We start from the raw sequence: 23,431 nt of genomic DNA, 5'->3' as shown, positions 1-23,431 counted from the left end.
CCTGCCAACCACCTCTCCCATTTCCCTCATGCCAGCCTCCTTCTCTCTCTCCTCATGGCAGCATTCAGCCTCCTCACCCACTCCGCAGTCCTTACGTTGCAGCCTGACACTGTTATAAACTCCGCCTCCTCACCCCACTAAAACTATCGAGCGCCGCAGCTAAACACTGCAGCGTTGCTCTTATAACGCAGTACACAGTGAGGGGCTGGCACGCAGGGGCTGGAGCTCACTAAAGGCAGTGGAGGTGGTCCTCCGGGACTTCCGCCACTGGTCCAGTGGAGTCCTCCATGCGTGACTGCGCATGCGCCAGGTCACAAAGCCATTCCTACATCCAGCTGCGACGGTGTGACCCGTCATCCGGCGTCCTCCATGCGCGACTATTCATGCCCCAGGTCACACTGTCGCCATTACCGGCAGCAATGCAGTTCGGCGCGTACCATCGGTTGGAGACTGCTGTTATAAAGTAATACAGGCACATGTTCTGAAGAAGTGGTAGTATCTGGGCAGGCATCAAGATACAGCAGTTTGATGATGGATAAGTAGTGCCTACAGTAGCTGTAGCAGGAACGACTTCAGGCCCCCCCCCCCCCCCCATATTTCCCTGGAAGACGAAGCCTCCTTGAAAGATCTAAGTAGTAAAAAACTGGAGGATTATTTTAAGAAGTTTACGGTAACCCCAATCAGATCGGGCATGGCAATAGAATTAATTTCTAAGACTCTTCGGATAGGGGGTTATTCAGAGTTAACAAACCAAAAAGTTAGCTGTTGGGCAAAACCATGTTGCACTGCAGGTGGGGTAGATGTAACGTGCACAAAGAGTTAGATTTGGGTGGGGTGTATTCAAAATTAAATCTAAATTCCAGTGTAAAAATAATGCAACCAGTATTTACCCTGCACAGAAACGATATAACCCACCTAAATCTTACTTTCTCTGCACATATTACATCTGTCCCACCTGCAGTGCAACATTATTTTGCCCAATTGCTAACTTTTTAGGTTTGTTAACAAATCTGAATAACCCCTTTCATCTAAGATATTTGGAGATCACGCAAAAGTAGCATACTTGTGTCATTCTCTGCAAGATCTGTGTCCACAGATTTGGCGGGCATGAGGCCTTCTGTCTTAGTCAGTGGAAAACTGCAAATTCGTTTGTACCTCACTCACCAACTAATGATTTTACCACTGTGTGCAGTCTGTGCGCAGCCCAGGACTCACTCCTCCAGTGCGATGAGAACAGGCTGATTGGGTCCGGAGCTGACGTCACACACCCTCCCTGAAAACAACTGGGAACGCCTGCGTTTCCCCTGACACTCCCAGCAAATAGCCAGTTACCACTCACAAACGGCCTCTTCCTGCCAATCACCTTGCGAACGCCTGTACGATCGAAATCTTCGCACCATCCTGAGGCTGTCTGGCGATTGCACCTGTTTGCCGATGTGCATGCGTATTGTGGTGCATACGCATTCACAGTCTATCGTTGATCACTCGCTGTGTGAAAACACGCAGCAGTGATCAGATCTGAGACACCCCCATAGTACACAAAAAGCAAATGCAGATGCAAAATTGAGAAATGAAGTACAGCACAAAATAGAGGATGAAAAGGCAAAAAAAAAAAAGATATAAAAGACGAGTGACCCATACCATGCATCGTTATGCTTAATCTGCATCTTTATATCAATTCCATTGCTACAAAAGTACTAATCCTAAAGAGTCTATTCATCATCGCTTATACAAAAGTAGGTGAAAATTTCCACCTAATTTGTATAAATTAAGTGCCAGGGCTATTCAGGATAAAGGTAATGCAGGAGATATCACAGATATATCCTGTTTAAATTTCAGCCCCAGTCTGGCCCGCTGTCCCCATACCTAAATTCATCAAACTTCAAAAAGACAAAAAGTTTCTGAGCTTGACTGCTGTAATATTCACCATTTTCAGATGGCCTATTGGAAACGGTCCCGTTCACGAAGAAGGATCCAAATACTGCCCAGCTCCTTCCTCCGGAGGTCGTGCATGCATGAACCTGCGGTAAAGCATGCGCAGTAGCACTGCCGAATCAGGCTCAGCTGTGTTAAGTTTTACTGCTATTAAAGTATCATGGAAAATAATGGCAGGATCAGCAAATTTTTTGATCAGCTGTCCCCTTGCAGGAGCACTCGCGGCAAGTAGAAAAAGTAATTATCGGTGGACAGCCCAACTCTCGATAATTAGCATAATGAATAGGAACCTATGAATCTAGTACACTATAAGCAAAATAGGATTTTAATTACCTACCAGTAAATCCTTTTCTCGTAGTCCATATAGGATACTGGGGTCCACATTAGTACTATGGAGTATAGACGGGTCCACTAGGAGCCTTGGGCACTTTAAGAAATCAATAGTGTGCACTGGCTCTCCCTCTATGTCCCTCCTACCAGACTCAGTCTAGAAACTATGCCCGAGGAGACGGACATATCTTGAGAGAAGGATTCATTAAGGATAGTGGTGAGATTCGAACCAGCACACACAAACAAGAAGAAAGCCATGTTAACACAACATGAACAGGAACAGCAACGGCTGATCCCACAACAATACTTAACCAAGTAACTCTGCAGGAAACACAAAGCACTGGGTGGGCGCGCAGTATCCTCTACGGACTACGAGAAAAGGATTTAACGGTAGGTATTTAAAATCCTATTTTCTCTTAGAGGATACTGGGGTCCACATTAGTATCATGGGGATGTACCAAAGCTCCCAAACCAGGTGGGAGAGTGCTGAGGTTCTTTCAGAACTGACTGATCAAACTGAAGGTCCTCAGAGGCCAAGGTATCAAACTTGTAGAACGTGCCAAACGTGTTCGAACCACACCAAGTAGCTGCTTGGCATAGTTGTAAAGCCGAGAAACCATGGGCAGCCGCCCAGGAAGAACCCACCGACCAAGTAGAGTGGGCATGAACAGATATATGAACCGGCAAGCCTGCCATAGAGTAAGCATGCTGTATAGTCCGCGTGATCCAGCAAGCAATAAACTGCTTAGAAACAGGATACCCAATTTTCTTGGGATCATAAAGCACGAACAGCAAATTAGATTTTCTGTGACGAGCCGTCCATTTGACATAGATTCTCAAAGCCCTCACAACATCCAGGGACTTTGAAGTAGAAGAGGTGTCAGCAAGCACCAGAACCACAATTGGCTGGTTGATATGAAGCGCAGACATCACCTTTGGAAGAAATTGCTGACGAGTTCAGCTCTATCTTCATGAAAAATCAAATAGAGGCTTTTATGAGACAAGGCTCCTAATTCCGAAACACGCCGTGCCGAAGCCAAGGCCAATAGTGTGACGGTCTTTCATGTAAGAAACTTTACATCCACCTCCTGTAAAGGCACAAACCAATATGACTGCAGAAATTTCAACACCACGTTAAGATACCAGGGTGCCGTGGGAGGCAGAAAGGGCGGCTGGATGTGCAGAACACCTTTCAAGAAGGTCTGAACCTCAGGAAGCAAAGCCAACTGTTTCTGGAAGAAAATGGACAAGGCCGAAATCTGGACATTTATGGATCCTAAACATAGGCCCACATCTGCACCAGACTGCAGAAAAAGCAGAAAACGACCCAGTTGAAATTCCACCGCAGGAAATTTCCTGTTTTCACACCAAGAGACGTATTTTCTCCAAATTCGGTGGTAATGTTTTGACGTTACCCCTTTCCTGGCTTGGATCAAGGTAGGAATTACACTGTCCGGAATACCTTTCCGGGCTAGATTCTGACGCTCAACCTCCATGCCATCAAACGTAGCTGCAGTAAGTACAGAGAAGCCGATTAGACACTAAACTTCTAACACTTGTTATTCCAGAGATTTGGGGGTAGACTTATTAAAGTTTCTAAAACAGACAAGTGGAGGTGTTGTACACAGCAACCATCACATTCTGTCCATTTTCTAAAAGGCTATAGAGCAGTGGTTCTCAAACTGTTTGCCGTGGCACCCTGGGGTGCCTCGGGTTGGTGGTCCAGGAACAATTCAAAGAGTCCACAGGTTATCCACAGGATAACATTGGGATATGATGAAGCGACCGCGGATTTGCACCAATCGGTCAAAGCTTTTTGGCCTCCCAGCATGCAATGGGCCCATCCATATATCCCCGCCTCCTGGCTAAGACAAATCAGTTTTTTTGTTTGGTGCGGCAGGAGCTGGACCATGGTCAGAGGGCTGCTGGTTTTTAGCAGCCCTAAGCTTTCTTATTTTATTTTTATAGTCTTACTATTTTTTCTTGAGTGATCTTTCTAAAAAGCGTCGCTCCAACAGCTCTCAGCCGGGTCGCGACAACACTTACCCACCAGTACAGTGCTATTTCGGAGGGTGTCTGTGTTGGATATACTAGCAGGTCCAGCAGACATTACCAGGCTGTGGCCGGAGAACGGGGAGAAGGTAAGGCATCGATTCCGCTTAGAAGGGGAGTACGGACACAGCCTCAGTGTTTTGGGAGGAGACTACCAAACAGTTGCTGACGCGACTGCCACTTCGGGTGCACCAGCACTAGGCCTTAGGAATCATAGGCTCCAGGAATAGTATGAGGCCGCGATCCCTAAGCTTGATGTCAGCAGTGGGGAGTCAGATGCTCTCCTGGTTGCCCCAACACCCGGTTCATGACCAATTTCTTCCGAGTCTCCCACCATGAACTGTTTTCCTGCTTCTGTCTGAGACGCTGTATACGAAGGAGACCCAGTCGCAGCATAGGTGGCTGTGTGACTGGTGCGTCTGTGTTCACTTGAGCATCTGTGTTCACTATAGATTCATGGAGCGGCAGTGTACACTAGTAGTGTCTGGATCCACTCAGCGTTCGCAAACGTATTGATCGGTCCTGGAAGTGGGTTGAGTCTCCCTGTATCCCACTCTACTGAGTACGGGTAATACAGCACTAAGTCTCTTTCTACCTTTTGAGTATGAATAGTTAGATAAGTGCCTACTGATATGAGTCTTTATACTATTACTGTTTCTTTCGCTATGCGTCTGAATATGGTAGATCTTTTTAAACAAGATTCAGTAATATGTTCTCCATCATACTTGAAATGTATTTGTAGTTGATAATGTGCTCATATTGCTTATTATACTAATGTATAACATGTGACTGACTGCTTGTGTGATTGCTGACTTTAATATATCGTCAGTCAGTTTTATTTATTCCGAATTGTTTAGTACACTGTAGAAGTGTTGATTATTTATCATGTCTAAGAGCGGAAAAGGTGAGGAAGATACACTCACAGCAACACCAACACTCATATCATATGTGTCTTGCAAAACTGGGTTAACCTCTCAGGATCTAGTTCAGAATGGTTTGTGTGAAAACTGTTTTAGTTTTCATCAGGGTTTCTTAAAAAATACAAGGCAGATTCAGATGCAGGTTGATCCCCCCTTGGGCTATGTTTGCGCACACATTATCCAGTACAGCTGAGCGGATAATTCCAGCTCCTGTACCAGGGATAGGTTACACGATTAACCCATACATGCAGCTTCCCACCTGTGGTTTATCACTTCCAGCAGCAGCCTCTCAAAAGAAACAGGCTGAGAAGCCAATGGTAAGTAAATCTTCATCCTCACAGGCTACACATGTTTCAGATGAAGATTCATCGGAGGATGAAAGCTCAATAAACTCTGGTTCAGCATACGATGAGGAGGTGGAAGGTCTCAGCTCAGTGGATATAGCGGAGTTAATCAAGGCAATGAAAGCCATTCTATCCTCAGGGGAATCAGCAGAGCCTGTGTTAAAAACCAAGGCAACTATGTTTCAATGTCCCAAAGCAGTTACGACTGAGTTTCCTGGGTCAGATCAGCTGACGGAAATCATGGAAGAGGCTTGGGCTACGCCCAGTAAGAAGTTTAGAATTCCTAGGAAATGGAATTCCAATTATCCTCTTCCAGCTGGGGATTGTTTAAAAAGGGAGATGGCTCCCAAAGTAGATACGCATGTGATTCGATTAGTGCGAAAATCTACATTACCTCTGCCTTCAACATCATTAAATGATGTCACGGATAGGAGAGCGGATGGTTTTTTAAAAACCATTTTTTTTTCCTGTCTGGGGCAGTCATAAGACCAGCCATTGCTTCAGCCTGGATGGCAAAGGCAGTGGCTGCCTGGGTTGATGCATTGGAAGGGGATTTTTCAATGGCATCTAGAGAGCAAAAATCCTATATAGCACATATAAAACAGGCTGCGATGTTCTTGGAAGAAGCAGCATTCGATATGGGTACTACTGCTTCCAGGGCATCAGCTTCAACAATAGCTGCTCGCAGAGCAGTTTGGCTACGCACTCGCCACGCTGTCGGTATGCCCGCGGTCGGGATTCCAGCGCCGGAATGCTGTGCGCCGGGACCCCGACAGCCGGCATAGCATACTACACCCAGAAAGCTGATTCAGAAGCCAAGGTGGTTTTGGAATCTTTGCCTTTTTCTGGAGATATTCTTTTTTGGAAAGAATTTACAGATATTTTGAAGTCAGAAGCAGACTCCAAGAAGGTCAAGTTTCCTTCCAAATACAAATTCAAACTTAACGTTCCAGCTTTTCGGCCTCAAGGAAAAGCTAAAGGAAAAAGTTATGGCAAGCAGCCCCAATATAACTAGCCTGGTAAGACTAAAAGGCATTGGGTTACCAGATGACAGGCTGGCAAAATAGAAAATAAGCCATCAGCCTGATGGTGTGGGCCTCCACCTGGGGAATACCAGGGTGAGGGGCCGACTTCTTCAGTTTGCACAGATCTGGCAGCAGTCTACAACAGATGCCTGGGTGCAGGAAGCGGTATCTCTAGGTTATGCATTTGCCTTCAATAAACACCCTCCTCGTAGGTTTTTTTGGGCCAGTCCATCTCGGGTAGAGATGAAGGCCAGGGCTTTGCAAGCGGCAGTTCAGAAATTGCTTCAGTCAGGAGTATTCATTCCAGTTCCTCCTGCACAATGAGGACAGGGTATTTACTCCAACCTGTTTCTGGGTTGTTTTTCCAGCCCATTCTCAATCTCAAAGTGCTGAACAAATACATTTGGGTACCTCGGATTCATATGGAGACTTTACGTTCCATCATTTTGTGGCCATACATTATATGGTATCCCTGGATAACCAGGATGCTTACCTACATGTTCCTATAGCTTGGTCCCATCATTGCTATCTCAGATTTGCAATCCTCCAACAGCATTTTCAGTTCCAGGCCCTACCTTTTGGGTTAGCCTCAGCTCCCAGAGTATTTACCAAAATTATGGTGGTAATGGCAGTTTATCTCCGCCAGCAGGGGATAAGAATTTTTCCATACATCGTCGATCTTTTAATCCTGGCACAGCCGCAGGAATTGCTCCTGTGTCATCTGCAATAGACAATAACATGTCTGCAGAAGCACGGGTGGCTCATAGATTGGGCAAAATTGTCTCTGGTTCCGTCACAGCGGATGACTCACTTGGGGGCTGTAATGGATTCAAGCCTTCAAAGAGTAATTTTACCTCTTAACAAGATATCCAAAGTTCAGTCAAGGATTCAGGAGCTGCTACACAGTCAAAAGGTTTTCAGGGTCAATGGACCAAGGAAGAAGGTTGCCTGCCAATAAATATATTGGAGTAAAGGACATCCTTCAGGGAAAATCAGTTCAGATCCGCTCAGACAATGCGACGGCAGTAGCGTACCTCAACCATCAAGGAGGAACTTGCAGCCAAAAAGCTATGAAGGAGGTAAGTCTCACACACTAAAGTGGGCAGAACTTCATCATTCAGCCTTGTCCGCAGTGTTCATTTCGGGAGTCCTAATCTGGGAAGCAGATTTTCTCAGTCGATATGCTATTCAGGCAAGCAAATGGGCTCTACATCTGGAGAATCTCATGGCGTTCCGTCAGGAGAACAAAGTTCTCACATACGGGTCAAGAACAAAAGGATCTCAGAGCAATCTTTGTGGATGCCCTGTCGGTGATATGGGATTTTCATCTGGCCTATGTGTTTTCTCCAATCACCTTATTACCCAGGGTGGTTTGAAAGATAAAGCAAGGAAAAGGTGCCGCGATACTAATAGCTCCAGCTTGGCCCAGAAGATATTAGTACACAGGTCTGCAGAGAATGTTGATGGATGCTCTATTCCTGCTCCCTCAATGTCCAGATCTTCTGATGCAGGGTCCTTGTTATCACAGACATCTGGATCGACTGTCTTTGACAGCGTGGCTCTTGAGACCTCTATCCTGAAGTCAAGAGGATTCTCACAACAGGTAATTCAAACAATGCTCAGAGCAAGGAAACCTTCCTCAGCTCGCATTTATCACTGAATATGGCAAACCTATATTCATTGGTGCAGTGAACGGAAAATGGACCCTAGATCTTTCAGAATTTCCAGGGTCTTAGCATTTCTTCAGGCAGGAATGGATTAAGGTTTGAAGGTGGCTTCCTTGAGAGTGCAAGTGTCAGCACTAACTGTATGGTTCCAAAAGAAAATTACCAACTTACAGGATGTGCATACTTTTTTCCAGGGAATGCTGCACATTCAACCTCCTTTTGTTCCTCCTACAGTGCTTGGGACTTAAGTTTAGTCCTAAAGGCCCTTCAAGTTGCCCCATTTGAACCACTTAATAAAGTGGATCTTAAATGGTTGAAAGCTAAAGTTCTCTTTCTACTGGCCATGGCGTCAGCTAGAAGAGTGTCAGATTTAGGGGCATTGTCATGTCGTTCCCCATTTCTGATTTGATAAAGATAAAGCAGTTCTCAGTCACTTTTCGCACATTTCAGCTCACCAGCACAATGTGCTACGAGCTGAAATGTCTCCCCATGACTCATCTAGTGGTGGCCGCAGAGAGAAACAATTGAATACCCCCCCACAATGTGAGGGTGAAAAAAATAAGATTTTACTTACCGATAAATCTATTTCTCGTAGTCCGTAGTGGATGCTGGGGACTCCGAAAGGACCATGGGGATTAGCGGCTCCGCAGGAGACAGGGCACAAAAATAAAGCTTTAGGATCAGGTGGTGTGCACTGGCTCCTCCCCCTATGACCCTCCTCCAAGCCTCAGTTAGGATACTGTGCCCGGACGAGCGTACACAATAAGGAAGGATTTTGAATCCCGGGTAAGACTCATACCAGCCACACCAATCACACCGTACAACTTGTGATCTGAACCCAGTTAACAGTATGACAAACGTAGGAGCCTCTGAACAGACGGCTCACAACAATAACAACCCGATTTTTTTGTAACAATAACTATGTACAAGTATTGCAGACAATCCGCACTTGGGATGGGCGCCCAGCATCCACTACGGACTACGAGAAATAGATTTATCGGTAAGTAAAATCTTATTTTCTCTGACGTCCTAGTGGATGCTGGGGACTCCGTCAGGACCATGGGGATTATACCAAAGCTCCCAAACGGGCGGGAGAGTGCGGATGACTCTGCAGCACCGAATGAGAGAACTCCAGGTCCTCTTTAGCCAGGGTATCAAATTTGTAGAATTTTACAAACGTGTTCTCCCCCGACCACGTAGCTGCTCGGCAGAGTTGTAATGCCGAGACCCCTCGGGCAGCCGCCCAGGATGAGCCCACCTTCCTTGTGGAATGGGCCTTGACAGATTTAGGCTGTGGCAGGCCTGCCACAGAATGTGCAAGTTGAATTGTGCTACAAATCCAACGAGCAATCGTCTGCTTAGAAGCAGGAGCACCCAGCTTGTTGGGTGCATACAGTATAAACAGCGAGTCAGATTTTCTGACTCCAATCGTCCTTGAAATATATATTTTCAATGCCCTGACAACGTCCAGCAACTTGGAATCCTCCAAATCGCTAGTAGCCGCAGGCACCACAATAGGCTGGTTCAGGTGAAACGCTGACACCACCTTAGGCAGAAACTGAGGACGCTTCCGCAGTTCTGCCCTGTCCGAATGGAAAATCAGATATGGGCTTTTATACGATAAAGCCGCCAATTCTGACACTCTCCTGGCTGAAGCCAGGGCCAGTAGCATGGTTACTTTCCATGTAAGATATTTCAAATCCACCGATTTGAGTGGCTCAAACCAATGGGATTTGAGAAAATCCAAAACTACATTAAGGTCCCACGGAGCCACTGGGGGCACAACCGGGGCTGTATATGTAGTACTCCTTTTACAAAAGTCTGGACTTCAGGAACTGAAGCCAATTCTTTCTGGAAGAAAATCGACAGGGCCGAAATTTGAACCTTAATGGACCCCAATTTGAGGCCCATAGACAATCCTGTTTGCAGGAAATGTAGGAATCGACCCAATTGAAATTCCTCCGTGGGGGCCTTCCTGGCCTCACACCACGCAACATATTTTCTCCAAATGCGGTGATAATGTTGTGCAGTCACCTCCTTCCTGGCTTTTACCAGTGTAGGAATGACCTCTTCCGGAATGCCTTTTTCCTTTAGAATTCGGCGTTCAACCGCCATGCCGTCAAACGCAGCCGCGGTAAGTCTTGGAATAGACACGGTCCCTGCTGAAGCAGGTCCCGTCTTAGGGGTAGAGGCCACGGATCTTCCGTGAGCATCTCCTGAAGTTCCGGGTACCAAGTTCTTCTTGGCCAATCCGGAGCCACGAGTATCGTTCTTACTCCCCTTTGCCGTATAATTCTCAGTACTTTTGGTATGAGAGGCAGAGGAGGAAACACATACACTGACTGGAACACCCACGGTGTTACCAGAGCGTCCACAGCTATTGCCTGAGGGTCTCTTGACCTGGCGCAATACCTGTCCAGTTTTTTGTTGAGGCGAGACGCCATCATATCCACCTTTGGTTTTTCCCAACGGTTCACAATCATGTGGAAGACTTCTGGATGAAGTCCCCACTCTCCCGGGTGTAGATCGTGTCTGCTAAGGAAGTCTGCTTCCCAGTTGTCCACTCCCGGAATGAACACTGCTGACAGTGCTATCACATGATCTTCCACCCAGCGAAGAATCCTTGCAGCTTCTGCCATTGCTCTCCTGCTTCTTGTGCCGCCCTGTCTGTTTACGTGGGCGACTGCCGTGATGTTGTCCGACTGGATCAACACCGGCTGACCCTGAAGCAGGGGTTTTGCCAGGCTTAGAGCATTGTAAATCGCTCTTAGCTCCAGTATATTTATGTGAAGAGACATCTCCAGGCTTGACCATACTCCCTGGAAGTTTCTTCCCTGTGTGACCGCTCCCCAGCCTCTCAGACTGGCATCCGTGGTCACCAGGACCCAGTCCTGTATGCCGAATCTGCGGCCCTCTAACAGATGAGCACTCTGCAACCACCACAGAAGAGACACCCTTGTCCGTGGCGATAAGGTTATCCGCTGATGCATCTGCAGATGCGATCCGGACCATTTGTCCAGCAGATCCCACTGAAAAGTTCTTGCGTGAAATCTGCCGAATGGAATCGCTTCGTAAGAAGCCACCATTTTTCCCAGGACCCTTGTGCAATGATGCACTGACACTTTTCCTGGTTTTAGGAGGTTCCTGACTAGCTCGGATAACTCCCTGGCTTTCTTCTCCGGAAGAAACACCTTTTTCTGGACTGTGTCCAGAATCATCCCTAGGAACAGCAGACGTGTCGTCGGAAACAGCTGCGGTTTTGGAATATTTAGAATCCACCCGTGCTGTCGTAGAACTACTTGAGATAGTGCTACTCCGACCTCCAACTGTTCTCTGGACCTTGCCCTTATCAGGAGATCGTCCATTTTCTTTGAAGAAGAATCATCATTTCGGCCATTACCTTGGTAAGGACCCGGGGTGCCGTGGACAATCCAACCGGCAGCGTCTGAAACTGATAGTGACAGTTCTGTACCACGAACCTGAGGTACCCTTGGTGAGAAGGGCAAATTGGGACATGGAGGTAAGCATCTGTCCCGGGACACCATATAGTCCCCTTTTTCCTGGTTCGCTATCACTGCTCTGAGTGACTCCATCTTGATTTGAACCTTTTTATGTAAGTGTTCAAATATTTCAGATTTAGAATAGGTCTCACCGAGCCGTCTGGCTTCAGTACCACAATATAGTGTGGAATAATACCCCTTTCCTTGTTGTAGGAGGGGTACTTTGATTATCACCTGCTGGGAATACAGCTTGTGAATTGTTTCCACTACTGCCTCCCTGTCGGAGGGAGACGTTGGTAAAGCAGACTTCAGGAACCTGCGAGGGGGAGACGTCTCGAACTTCCAATCTGTACCCCTGGGATACTACTTGTAGGATCCAGGGGTCCACTTGCGAGTGAGCCCACTGCGTGCTGAAACTCTTGAGACGACCCCCCACCGCACCTGAGTCCGCTTGTACGGCCCCAGCGTCATGCTGAGGACTTGGCAGAAGCGGTGGAGGGCTTCTGTTCCTGGGAATGGGCTGCCTGCTGCAGTCTTCTTCCCTTTCCTCTATCCCATGGCAGATATGACTGGCCTTTTGACCGCTTGCCCTTATGGGGACGAAAGGACTGAGGCTGAAAAGACGTTGTCTTTTTCTCCTTTATACGGCAATACTTCCATGTGCCGTTTGGAATCTGCATCACCTGACCACTGTCGTGTCCATAAACAACTTCTGGCAGATATGGACATCGCACTTACTCTTGATGCCAGAGTGCAAATATCCCTCTGTGCATCTCGCATATATAGAAATGCATCCTTTAAATGCTCTATAGTCAGTAAAATACTGTCCCTGTCAAGGGTATCAATATTTTCAGTCAGGGAATCCGACCAAGCCACCCCAGCGCTGCACATCCAGGCTGAGGCGATCGCTGGTCGCAGTATAACACCAGTATGTGTGTATATACTTTTTAGGATATTTTCCAGCCTCCTATCAGCTGGCTCCTTGAGGGCGGCCCTATCTGGAGACGGTACCGCCACTTGTTTTGATAAGCGTGTGAGCGCCTTATCCACCCTAAGGGGTGTTTCCCAACGCGCCCTAACTTCTGGCGGGAAAGGGTATACCGCCAATAATTTTCTATCGGGGGAAACCCACGCATCATCACACACTTCATTTAATTTATCTGATTCAGGAAAAACTACAGGTAGTTTTTTCACACTCCACAAAATACCCTTTTTTGTGGTACTTGTAGTATCAGAAATATGTAACACCTCCTTCATTGCCCTTAACAAGTAACGTGTGGCCCTAAAAGAAAAATACGTTTGTTTCTTCACCGTCGACACTGGAGTCAGTGTCCGTGTCTGTGTCGACCGACTGAGGTAAAAAGACGTTTTAACGCCCCTGACGGTGTTTGAGACGCCTGGACAGGTACTAATTGGTTTGCCGGCCGTCTCATGTCGTCAACCGACCTTGCAGCGTGTTGACATTATCACGTAATTCCTTAAATAAGCCATCCATTCCGGTGTCGACTCCCTAGAGAGTGACATCACCATTACAGGCAATTGCTCCGCCTCCTCACCAACATCGTCCTCATACATGTCGACACACACGTACCGACACACAGCACACACACAGGGAATGCTCTGATAGAGGACAGGACCCCACTAGCCCTTTGGAGAGACAGAGGGAGAGTTTGCCAGCACACACCAAAACGCTATAATTATACAGGGACAACCTTTATATAAGTGTTTTTCCCTTATAGCATCTTAATATATATAATCATATCGCCAAATAAGTGCCCCCCCTCTCTGTTTTAACCCTGTTTCTGTAGTGCAGTGCAGGGGAGAGCCTGGGAGCCTTCCCACCAGCATTTCTGTGAGGGAAAATGGCGCTGTGTGCTGAGGAGAATAGGCCCCGCCCCCTTTTCGGCGGGCTTCTTCTCCCGTTTTTCTGAGACCTGGCAGGGGTTAAATACATCCATATAGCCTCAGGGGCTATATGTGATGTATCTTTTAGCCAGTATAGGTATTTCATTGCTGCCCAGGGCGCCCCCCACAGCGCCCTGCACCCTCAGTGACCGCTGGTGTGAAGTGTGTGACAACAATGGCGCACAGCTGCAGTGCTGTGCGCTACCTCATGAAGACTGAAAAGTCTTCTGCCGCCGGTTTCTGGACCTCTTCACTTTTCGGCATCTGCAAGGGGGTCGGCGGCGCGGATCCGGGACCGGACTCCATGGCTGGGCCTGTGTTCGATCCCTCTGGAGCTAATGGTGTCCAGTAGCCTAAGAAGCCAATCCATCCTGCACGCAGGTGAGTTCACTTCTTCTCCCCTAAGTCCCTCGTTGCAGTGAGCCTGTTGCCAGCAGGACTCACTGTAAAATAAAAAACCTAAAAACTTTTTCTAAGCAGCTCTTTAGGAGAGCCACCTAGATTGCACCCTGCTCGGACGGGCACAAAAACCTAACTGAGGCTTGGAGGAGGGTCATAGGGGGAGGAGCCAGTGCACACCACCTGATCCTAAAGCTTTATTTTTGTGCCCTGTCTCCTGCGGAGCCGCTCTAATCCCCATGGTCCTGACGGAGTCCCCAGCATCCACTAGGACGTCAGAGAAATAATACTTGCAAAGTGGCAGCAGTAAAGTAGTATTCTGCACAGATCCTCTATGTGAAATATAGCTCCACTGATTAGAATTTCCACATACCAGTAAATTCATCCCCCACCATATAAAATTAATTACCCCTTTTTAAATTCACCATGATATTTAAAGTGGAGAGCGGCACTATTACTCATCTATCGACAGTAATCACACAGTCACAGGGGAGCACGCAATCGATTTTAGTGTCTGGTCTCTGCTTTAAAGTCAAAATGTCGCCTGTTCACTCCATAACCCACCTGCTCTCACAACCTCAAGTCCACAGGTATTCTTTCCGGAGAAAGTGCAGCACCTCTCTTGTACAAGAAAACTGAAAGCATACTACTGCTCTCCTTTTTTTTTTCCTGCAGGCCTGAACTAAACACCAACGAAAATAAATGTGCACACTAATCTATGCAGTGTCCCAGCACACATTAACTTCTGTTTAACACTATTACAGAATAGAAAAAATATTAATGAGAACATACTTCACGTCACGGCACCCTAGAGTATCAGAATTTTTGTTTCACGTACCCCATGGCAAAAAGATTCTCAAGACATGAAGCAACAAATATTAATTAAATTAAGTAAACTGTTAATATGTCACCTTTAGGTTTAGTTATGTGGTTAGGGACAGGATTCACGTCTGTTAGGACATATTTTAATGATTGGAAGCCACAAGCACTGGTTTTGCCTATAACACTGACCATAAACAATTTCAGTTGGTCCTTGACCACCAACTCAAGGCACCCTTGCAAGTATCACGAGGCACCCAGTTGGGGAACCACTGCCACATACAATAATACAACATGAAAAAGTAACAAAAGTGACAGGTAGAAACTTAGATTTAGCAGACAATTTGTAGACAGCAGTGAAACATTTAAGATTAAGTATTTGAAGCAGAAACACGGTACTGTTGTAACACAGTCTCTAAACATGGATGAAGAAAACAGCAGCATTTAAGCATAAACCTTCTGAGAATTCTCTAGTGTTGGAAACAAGAATTCAAGCATGTCTAGTGAATAAAATAGAACAAGGACAAAGACCATTATAGATAAAGTGTGCCTGTAGCAGGAGAAGAGGAAAATAAAGCATTTTATGTAATTTTACCTGTGCTTCAAGCCTAATGGAATAACATGGAACAGACTGTATTAATCATCTGTCCAATATTTACTGTATGAAATCATACAGGACAAATATTGGCATGTATTGTTGGGTTTACCTTTAATATATTTTAACATTGGGAAAAACAAAAATTGATAGTGTTATAGGTTAAAATTATATTCTATAAAACTTGGGAGGACAAGGAGGAATTATCCCACATATCGCAGTAGCCAAGTAGTAAGTGGCACCAATCATCCAATAAAAGGTGGCACAGAAACAAAAAGAGGAACGTTGAAATGCCAGTTACAGTAAAGAAAAAGAAATGAAAGCTGAATGGTAGAACTAATGTGGCTGCTTACAGGTTAGTACCATTTGGAAAAAGCCATTACATTTCCACAGACAAAAGGTTAAAACAAAAGTATGTTAAAATGCCGAAGTGATATGTATGACAGAATATATTCAAAATGGAGGGTAAAAAAAATCCATAAAAACTAATGTGTTACAACACTCTGAATGGCTGCAAATTTCACACTAGAAAATTATATACCTCCAATTTGTTTTTTTCAGCAGCAGCTTGCAGAGAAGGAGAGGATGCCGAGGGCTGCACAGCATCAGAGGAGGACGTCTGTACAAAAGCAGATGAAAGGCATAAGAAGAGAAGCAAGACAGATGATCAGAATTAGTAAACGGCAAGACAGGCAGAGCAGCATATGATCTCATTTTCTCACTTGGTACACTGCACCTGGATAGTGACACAAAGGAACAGCTGAAAGCAGTATTTTCATCAAACCATACACCAGGAGCACTTATCTGCCTACTGCCATACAGGTGGCATAAAACACTAAATGTGTCAGTATAATTTGGCATGCTACTGTATATGCTAGCAGATCAGAGAATCCAAGCTAGCTTGACTTGAGATGATTCCAAAACCTACAAATAAATAAAATATAAAATACAATATATATGTGGTTCTTAACCTTGTTAGAGGTACCGAACCCCGCAGGTTTCATACATGCATTCACTGAACCCTTCATAGTTGGAAAAATAAAAAAAATTTTTTTTCAAATTCAAAACATAGAGATAAATATTTTATTAGTGCACAAAATGAACCATGCATCAATTGCACATAAAATCACTTGTATTTCCCATAGCCATGCAGCTTTAGGAAGTGTTCCCTTAGTTTTGCCGGTACTAGACTAGATTTGCTCAACTTGGTATTGCAAATCATGCATTGAGGACGCAGACTTCCATCACATTCCGTTATACGCATGAAATAATATTGTACGTATTCGTCCAACCACTTTCTTATTTTGCTTGACATAGTACGAATGGATGGGAATATTAAAAAGGAAATCACAAATGACGTACAATCATGACAGTCACAAGTCAAATCAAGACAGTCACTGAGTGCACCAAGTTCCCTGCAGCACAAAAATCAAGGCCAAGCGAGCAGCCAATGATGGCCATGCTGAGTGTGACGTCATGAATCATACGAGTGGGGTGAACGGCAGGGCTGCCAGGTCGTGTCATGTATAGCATTTTCTGCCATTCGTCAATAGCCTTCAGTTTCTTATGGTAAAACATTGAAAATGCCATAAACGTAATGTGTGAATGCCAAAAGTATATTAATGCCTCTGGCAACCCTGGCGAACGGAATGGACACACACCTCCGCCGAACCAGAGACTGACTCACCGAACCCCTGGGGTTCGATCGAACTCAGGTTAAGAACCACTGCACTATCTTCATTTAATGAAACATAGGAAAATATATATATATATAGCTTATTGATAGATGAATTAGACATCTTTTAAAGAAAGCTACATAAAGCAATTTGCAAAAATGTGAGCAACTCACTATAGATCGGATTTCATTTTAAAAAGGTTGTGGAAATCACCACAAGACAGAACTAGAACTACTACATATTTTAAAAACCAGATACAAACACTCAGGATGATATTTTCCATAAGAGATTAACAAAGAAAGCAGCAGACAATTGGTTGGAAAAATATAATTTTAATTACCTACCTAAATCCTTTTCTCTTAGTCCGTAGAGGATGCTGGGGTCCACATTAGTACCATGGGGGTATAGACGGGTCCATTAGGAGCCATGGGCACTTTAAGAGATCAATAGTGTTGGCTGGCTCCTCCCTCTATGCCCCTTCTACCACACTCAGTCTAGAAACTGTGCCCGAGGAGACGGACATACTTCGAGAGAAGGAAATACACAGACAGTGGCGAGATCACACCAGCTCACACGTACAACAAAAGGAAAGCGAAGCTAACCAACTTGGAAAGATTCAGCAATGGCTGAACTAACAAACTGAACCAAGTAACAATGCAGGAATATGAAGCACTGGGCGGGCGCCCAGCATCCTCTACGGACTACGAGAAAATAATTTACCGGTAGGTAATTAAAATCCTATTTTCTCTTCCGTCCTAGAGGATGCTGGGGTCCATATTAGTACCATGGGGATGTACCAAAGCTCCCAGTACAGGAGAGTGCTGAGGTTCCTGCAGAACAGATGGACCAAACTTTAGGTCCTCAGAGGCCAAAGTATCGAACTTGTAGAACTTAGCAAACGTGTTCGACCCTGACCAAGTAGCTGCTTGGCAAAGGTGAAGAGCCGAGACACCCCAGGCAGCCATCCAGGAAGAACCCACTTTACGAGTAGAGTGGGCCTTTACAGATTTTGGACACAGCAAGCCTGCCGTAGAATAAGCATGCTGGATAGTGAACCTGATCCAGCGAGCAATTGTCTGCTCAGAAGCAGGACACCCAACCTTGTTGGGATCATAAAGGATAAACAAAGCGTCCGACTTTCTATGACGAGAAGTTCTCTTCACATAGATTTTCAAAGCCCTCACAACATCCAAGGACTTTCAGGTGATTGAGGAGTCAGTAGCAACTGGAACCACAATAGGTTGATTAATATGAAAGGCTGACACAACCTTTGGAAGAAACTGCTGATGCATTCTGAGCTCAGCTCTATCCTCATGGAAAATTAAATAGTGGCTCTTACAGGACAACGCCCCAATTGCGATGCGCGTCGAGCAGACGCCGAGTGACCGCCTTCCAAGTAAGAAACTTGACGTCCACATCCTGTAAAGGCTCGAACCAATCCGATTGCAGGAACTGCAGCACCACATTTAGATCTCAAGGTGCCGTAGGAGGCACAAAGGGTGGTTGAATATGCAGAACCCCTTTCAAGAATGTCTGGACCTCAGGAAGAGCCACCAATTGTTTCTGGAAGAAAATGGACAAGGCCGAAATCTGGACCTTTATGGAGCCCAAGCATAGGCCTACATCCACACCTGCTTGCAGAAAGAGGAGAAACCGTCCAAGTTGAAACTCCACCACAGGAAACTTCTTGGATTCACACCAACACACATACTTTTTCCAAATTCGACGGTAATGCTTTGACGTTACTCCCATCCTAGCCTGTATCAGGGTAGGAATTATGTTTTTGGAATGCCTTTCCATGCTAAGATCTAGCCCTCAACCTCCATGCTGCCAAACGTAGCCGCAGTAAGTCTTGATAGACGAACGGCCCCTGTTGGAGAAGGTCCTTGCGAAGAGGAAGAGGCCTCGGATCCTCCAGCAGTAATTCCAGAAGATCCGCGTACCAAGCCAGTCTTGGCCAGTCCGGAGCAATGAGGATCGCCTGAACTCTATTTTTTTTTTTAATGAGCCTGAGTACCTTTGGGATGAGCGGAAGTGGAGGGAATACATACACCGACTGGAACGTCCACGGAGTGACTAGTGCATCCATGGCCACTGCGTGTGGGTCTCTCCACTTGGAACAGTACCTCCGAAGCTTCTTGTTCAGGTGAGAGGCCATCAGGTCTATCAGAGGTACCCCCGTCGGCTTGTCACCTCTACGAACACCTCCGGATGGAGGCCCCATTGTCCTGGATGTGTCTGCGGAGAAAGTCCGCTTACCAGTTGTCCACTCCCGGAATGAAGATTGCTGACAGCGCCACCACGTGCTTTTCTGCCCAGAGGAGGATTCTTGTTACCTCTGACATTGCAGCTCTGCTCTTCGTTCCGCCCTGTCTCTTTATGTAGGACAGCGCTGTGACGTTGTCAAACTGAACCTGAATGGCTTGATTTTGCAGAAGATGTGCTGCTTGTAGAAGCCTGTTGCAAATGGCCCTCAGTTCCAGAACGTTTATTGGAAGGAGAGATTCCTGACTGGACCACCTTCCTTGGAAGTTTTCCCCTTGGGTGACTGCTCCCCAACCTCTGAGGCTTGCATCCGTGGAGGATCCAATTCAGAATCCCAAACCTGTGTCCTTTGAGTAGGCGAGACGTTTGTAGCCACCAGAGGAGCGAAATTCTGGCTTTCGGCGACAGGCGGATCCGCTGGTGCATGTGAAGATGTGATCCCGTCCATTTGTCCAGGAGATCCAGTTGGAAGAACCTCGCATGGAACCTTCCGTACTGAAAAGCCTCGTAGGAGGCAACAATCTTCCCCAGAAGACGAATGCACTGATGAATTGATACCCTGGCCGGTTTCAGGAGTTCTCGGACCATTGATTGGAGAAAGCGTTGATGATCCACCGGTAGAAACACCCTCTATATTTCCGTATCGAGTATCATTCCCAGGAAGAGCAGTCTCCTTGTCGGCTCCAAATGTGACTTTGGAAGATTCAGGATCCACCCATTGGAAGATTCAGGATCCTGGAGTAGATGAGTTGAGAGAGCAATACTCTGCAACAACTTCTCCTTGGTAGACGCTTTGATCAGCAGATCGTCCAAATATGGAATTATGTTCACACCCTGTTTTCGGAGGAGTAGCGCCATCTCCGCCATGACATTGGTGAATACCCTCGGTGCTGTGGAGAGGCCAAATGGCAGTGCTTGGAACTGATAGTGACAGTCCAGCAGCGCAAATCTGAGATAAGACTGGTGAGGCGGCCAGATCGGAATGTGAAGGTATGCATCCTTGATATCCAGGGATACCAGGAATTCACCCTCTTCCAGACCTAAGATCACCGCTCTCAGAGACTACATCTTGAATTTGAATTCCCCCTCAAGTAGGGGTTCAATGACTTTAGGTTTAATATCGGCCTTATTGAACCGTCCGGTTTCGGTACCACAAACAGGTTTGAGTAATAACCCTTGTGTTGTAGGTGAAGTGGAACAGGAACAATGACATTTGTTTGAACAAATTTTTTAATTGCTTCCTGTAGGATAGCGCCGTCTGTCAGCAAAACTGGTAAGCCTGATTTGAAGAATCTGTAAGGTGGGAGTTGTTGAAACTCCAGTCTGTATCCCTGGGCCACTATATCTTTACCCACAGGAGTCTAGCCATGATGACTGAAGACTTTTAGTCTTGCTCCCATCTGCCCGACCTCCAGGCTGGGAAGTCCACTGTCATGCTGAAGATTTTGAGGAAGCAGAACCTGGCTTCTGTTCCTGGGAACCTGATGGCGCAGGTTTTTTGGACTTTCTCCAAACTCATCTAAAGAAGGTGGGAGGGGGTTTGGATTTCTTAAATTTTGCGGTCCGAAAGGACTGCAGTGTAGGCGAAGGAAAATACTTCCTAGCCGGTGGTGTTGCTGAGGGAAGAAAAGCTGATTTACCCGCAGTTGCCGTGGATATCCATGCATCCAAAGCATCCCCAAACAGAGCCTGGCCTGTGAAGGGTAGGTTCTCCACACTTCTCTTGGATTCCGCATCTGCAGTCCATTGGCGTAGCCAGAGTCCTATGCGCGCCGAGACCATCATAGCAGTAGCCCGTGCATTCAGCATGCCAAGGTCCTTCATGGCCTCCACCATGAACCCTGCAGAATCCTGTATGTGATGTAAGAACAAATCAATGTCACTTCTATCCATAGTATCTAAGTCTAGCAATGTGCCTGACCATTTTACTATGGCTTTAGAAATACACGCACAAGCAATAGTGGGCCGTAAAGCGACGCCATTAGCTGTGTATAGTGATTTGCGTTCAGCCGGTTCTTTTAAAGCGGTTGAACCAGGAACAGATAAAAACATTCCTAATGGCTTCAATCCCCTCCCTGCATGTCCCCATCACCGTCCCCTGTATCAGAGTCGGTATCAGTGTCAGCTTGCATTATCTGGGCAAGTGCACGCTTTTGTGGGTATGTAGGTGGGGTTTTTGATTAAGTAGTGGGGGCCAAATAACCCCTCCACAGATTTCCTCAAAAACTGCACCTCTTTCTCAGTATGTGACATCCTTGTAGAAATCTGGGATATCATTCCCCTTAAAGAATCCACCAATGGGGGTTCGTAATCAGAAGGCTGAGACAGTATATTGAAGTCCTGAGTACATGGGATAGACTCCTCAGGAGGAGATAAACACTCTGCAGCACAGGACACAGAGTCCTTAGACATGGTAATGTGGGATATACATACACACACACACAGGAAAATGTCAGATACAGTTTCCCCCCAGAGTAACTTCAGAAAGTCACAGGAGTATATTCAATTAAAGTCGGATCCATTCCGACATGTATTTGTCGGAATGGTTCCGACAACACCTATTCAATCCCATCTAAAATTCGCAGAGGAGGAGAAGGGGGGCGAGCCGCGGGGGGACAGCCGGCGGGCATACAGGGAGATGAGAGCTACGGAGTAGCACTGCAGCAGTATGTCACTCAGCCGCCCGACCTCACAGCAGCTTCCACCCGGCTCCAGCAGCGTGCTGGCACTGATCTCCCTGTATGCCCGCCGGCTGTCCCCCCGTCTCCCTGGGCCCCCACTCCCCTCGCCTCCTCTGGGTCCGCATCTCAGTGACTGAGATGGTCGAAAAGGGGGCCAAAACCTGTCAGATTTGGCCCCGTTTTCGACATCAACACGTGGATCGGCTATTCCGCCGATCCACGTGCTTTTCGACAAGTCAAATTTATCGACTTGTCGAAAAATTTAGCAAAATATTGAATAGGTCGAATCAGGATTCAACCTTAAAAAGTCGAAAACTGCCGCCTTTTCGACAGACGGCAGTTTTCGACTTCAATTGAATATACCCCACAGAGTCTAAGGAGCCAGCCACACAGCACCCTTTGAAGCAGTTATTATGATAAAAGCTCGGCGCTGAGAAACCAACCTTAATAGGTTGATTATTACTAACACTTCACTCCCCCCCTCCCGTCTATAACACCCTGGTACCTCAGTAACTGGAGTTATGTGGAGGGTCAGCGCTCCCTGTCAGCGTTTCTTCTGTCTGCAGGGAGGAAACTGGCACTGGTGAGCGTTGAATCTGCTCAGCACAAATTTGATTATACTGGCCGTAGGTCTCTATGCCAACAGTGGGATTAGCCCCTGTTAGCGTCTGTGACCAGTTTATGGTGACTGCGCTGGCCCAGGACACCCCTCCAAGCGCCTACACAAAGTGTTGCTGAGCCTTCCTGGAGCGCAGCTTGTCAGAGCGGCGCTCCCACCCTTGTGCCGCCATACCCGCCGGCGACCCACTAACCGGGATGCCGGCGCTGTACTCACCACTCTTCTTACTTCTGGCTCTGTTAGGGGGTGGCGGCCGTGCTGTGGGAGAGAGTGGTCGTCTCGTGGGCTTGTGATCATCACCCTCAGGAGCTCAGTGTCCTGTCAGCGGAGATAGAGAGCCATTAACTTCTAGAGTTGGTTCCTACTCTTCTCCCCCCCCCCCCACCTCCAAGTCCCACGAAGCAGGAAGTCTGTTGCCAGCAGCCTTCCTGTACCTAAAGATCTAATTAAAATAAAAAATAAAAATAAGAACACTCCTAAGAGCTCTCCTAGCTGTGACCGGCTTCTCCGGGCACATTTTCTAAACGGAGTCTGGTAGAAGGGGCATAGAGGGAGGAGCCAGCCCACACTATTGATCTCTTAAAGTGCCCATGGCTCCTAATGGACCCATCTGTACCCCATGGTACTAATGTGGACCCCAGCATCCTCTAGGACGTAAGATAAATACTAATCACAATTCACACATTAATACAGTGAGGT

The 23,431-nt window shown here is 46.6% G+C and overlaps 1 protein-coding gene across 2 annotated transcripts in view; it reads right to left on the bottom strand.

Annotated features, from left to right (window-relative positions):
• Positions 1-23,431, bottom strand: part of SMAP1 (small ArfGAP 1) — a 568,890-nt gene that overhangs the window by 243,913 nt on the left and 301,546 nt on the right. Inside the window, exon 5 of one of the 2 annotated variants that reach the window (XM_063916783.1) lies at positions 16,033-16,110. The exons of the other annotated variant lie outside the window; for it this stretch is intronic. Within the exon in view, the coding sequence (XP_063772853.1) occupies positions 16,033-16,110 (78 nt within the window). The remainder of the gene's footprint in view (positions 1-16,032; positions 16,111-23,431) is intronic. 2 annotated transcript variants of the gene reach the window in all.

This window comes from Pseudophryne corroboree, chromosome 4, assembly GCF_028390025.1.
Source record: "Pseudophryne corroboree isolate aPseCor3 chromosome 4, aPseCor3.hap2, whole genome shotgun sequence".
NCBI lineage: Eukaryota > Metazoa > Chordata > Amphibia > Anura > Myobatrachidae > Pseudophryne > Pseudophryne corroboree.
This window is presented reverse-complemented; position numbering and strand designations above follow the sequence as displayed.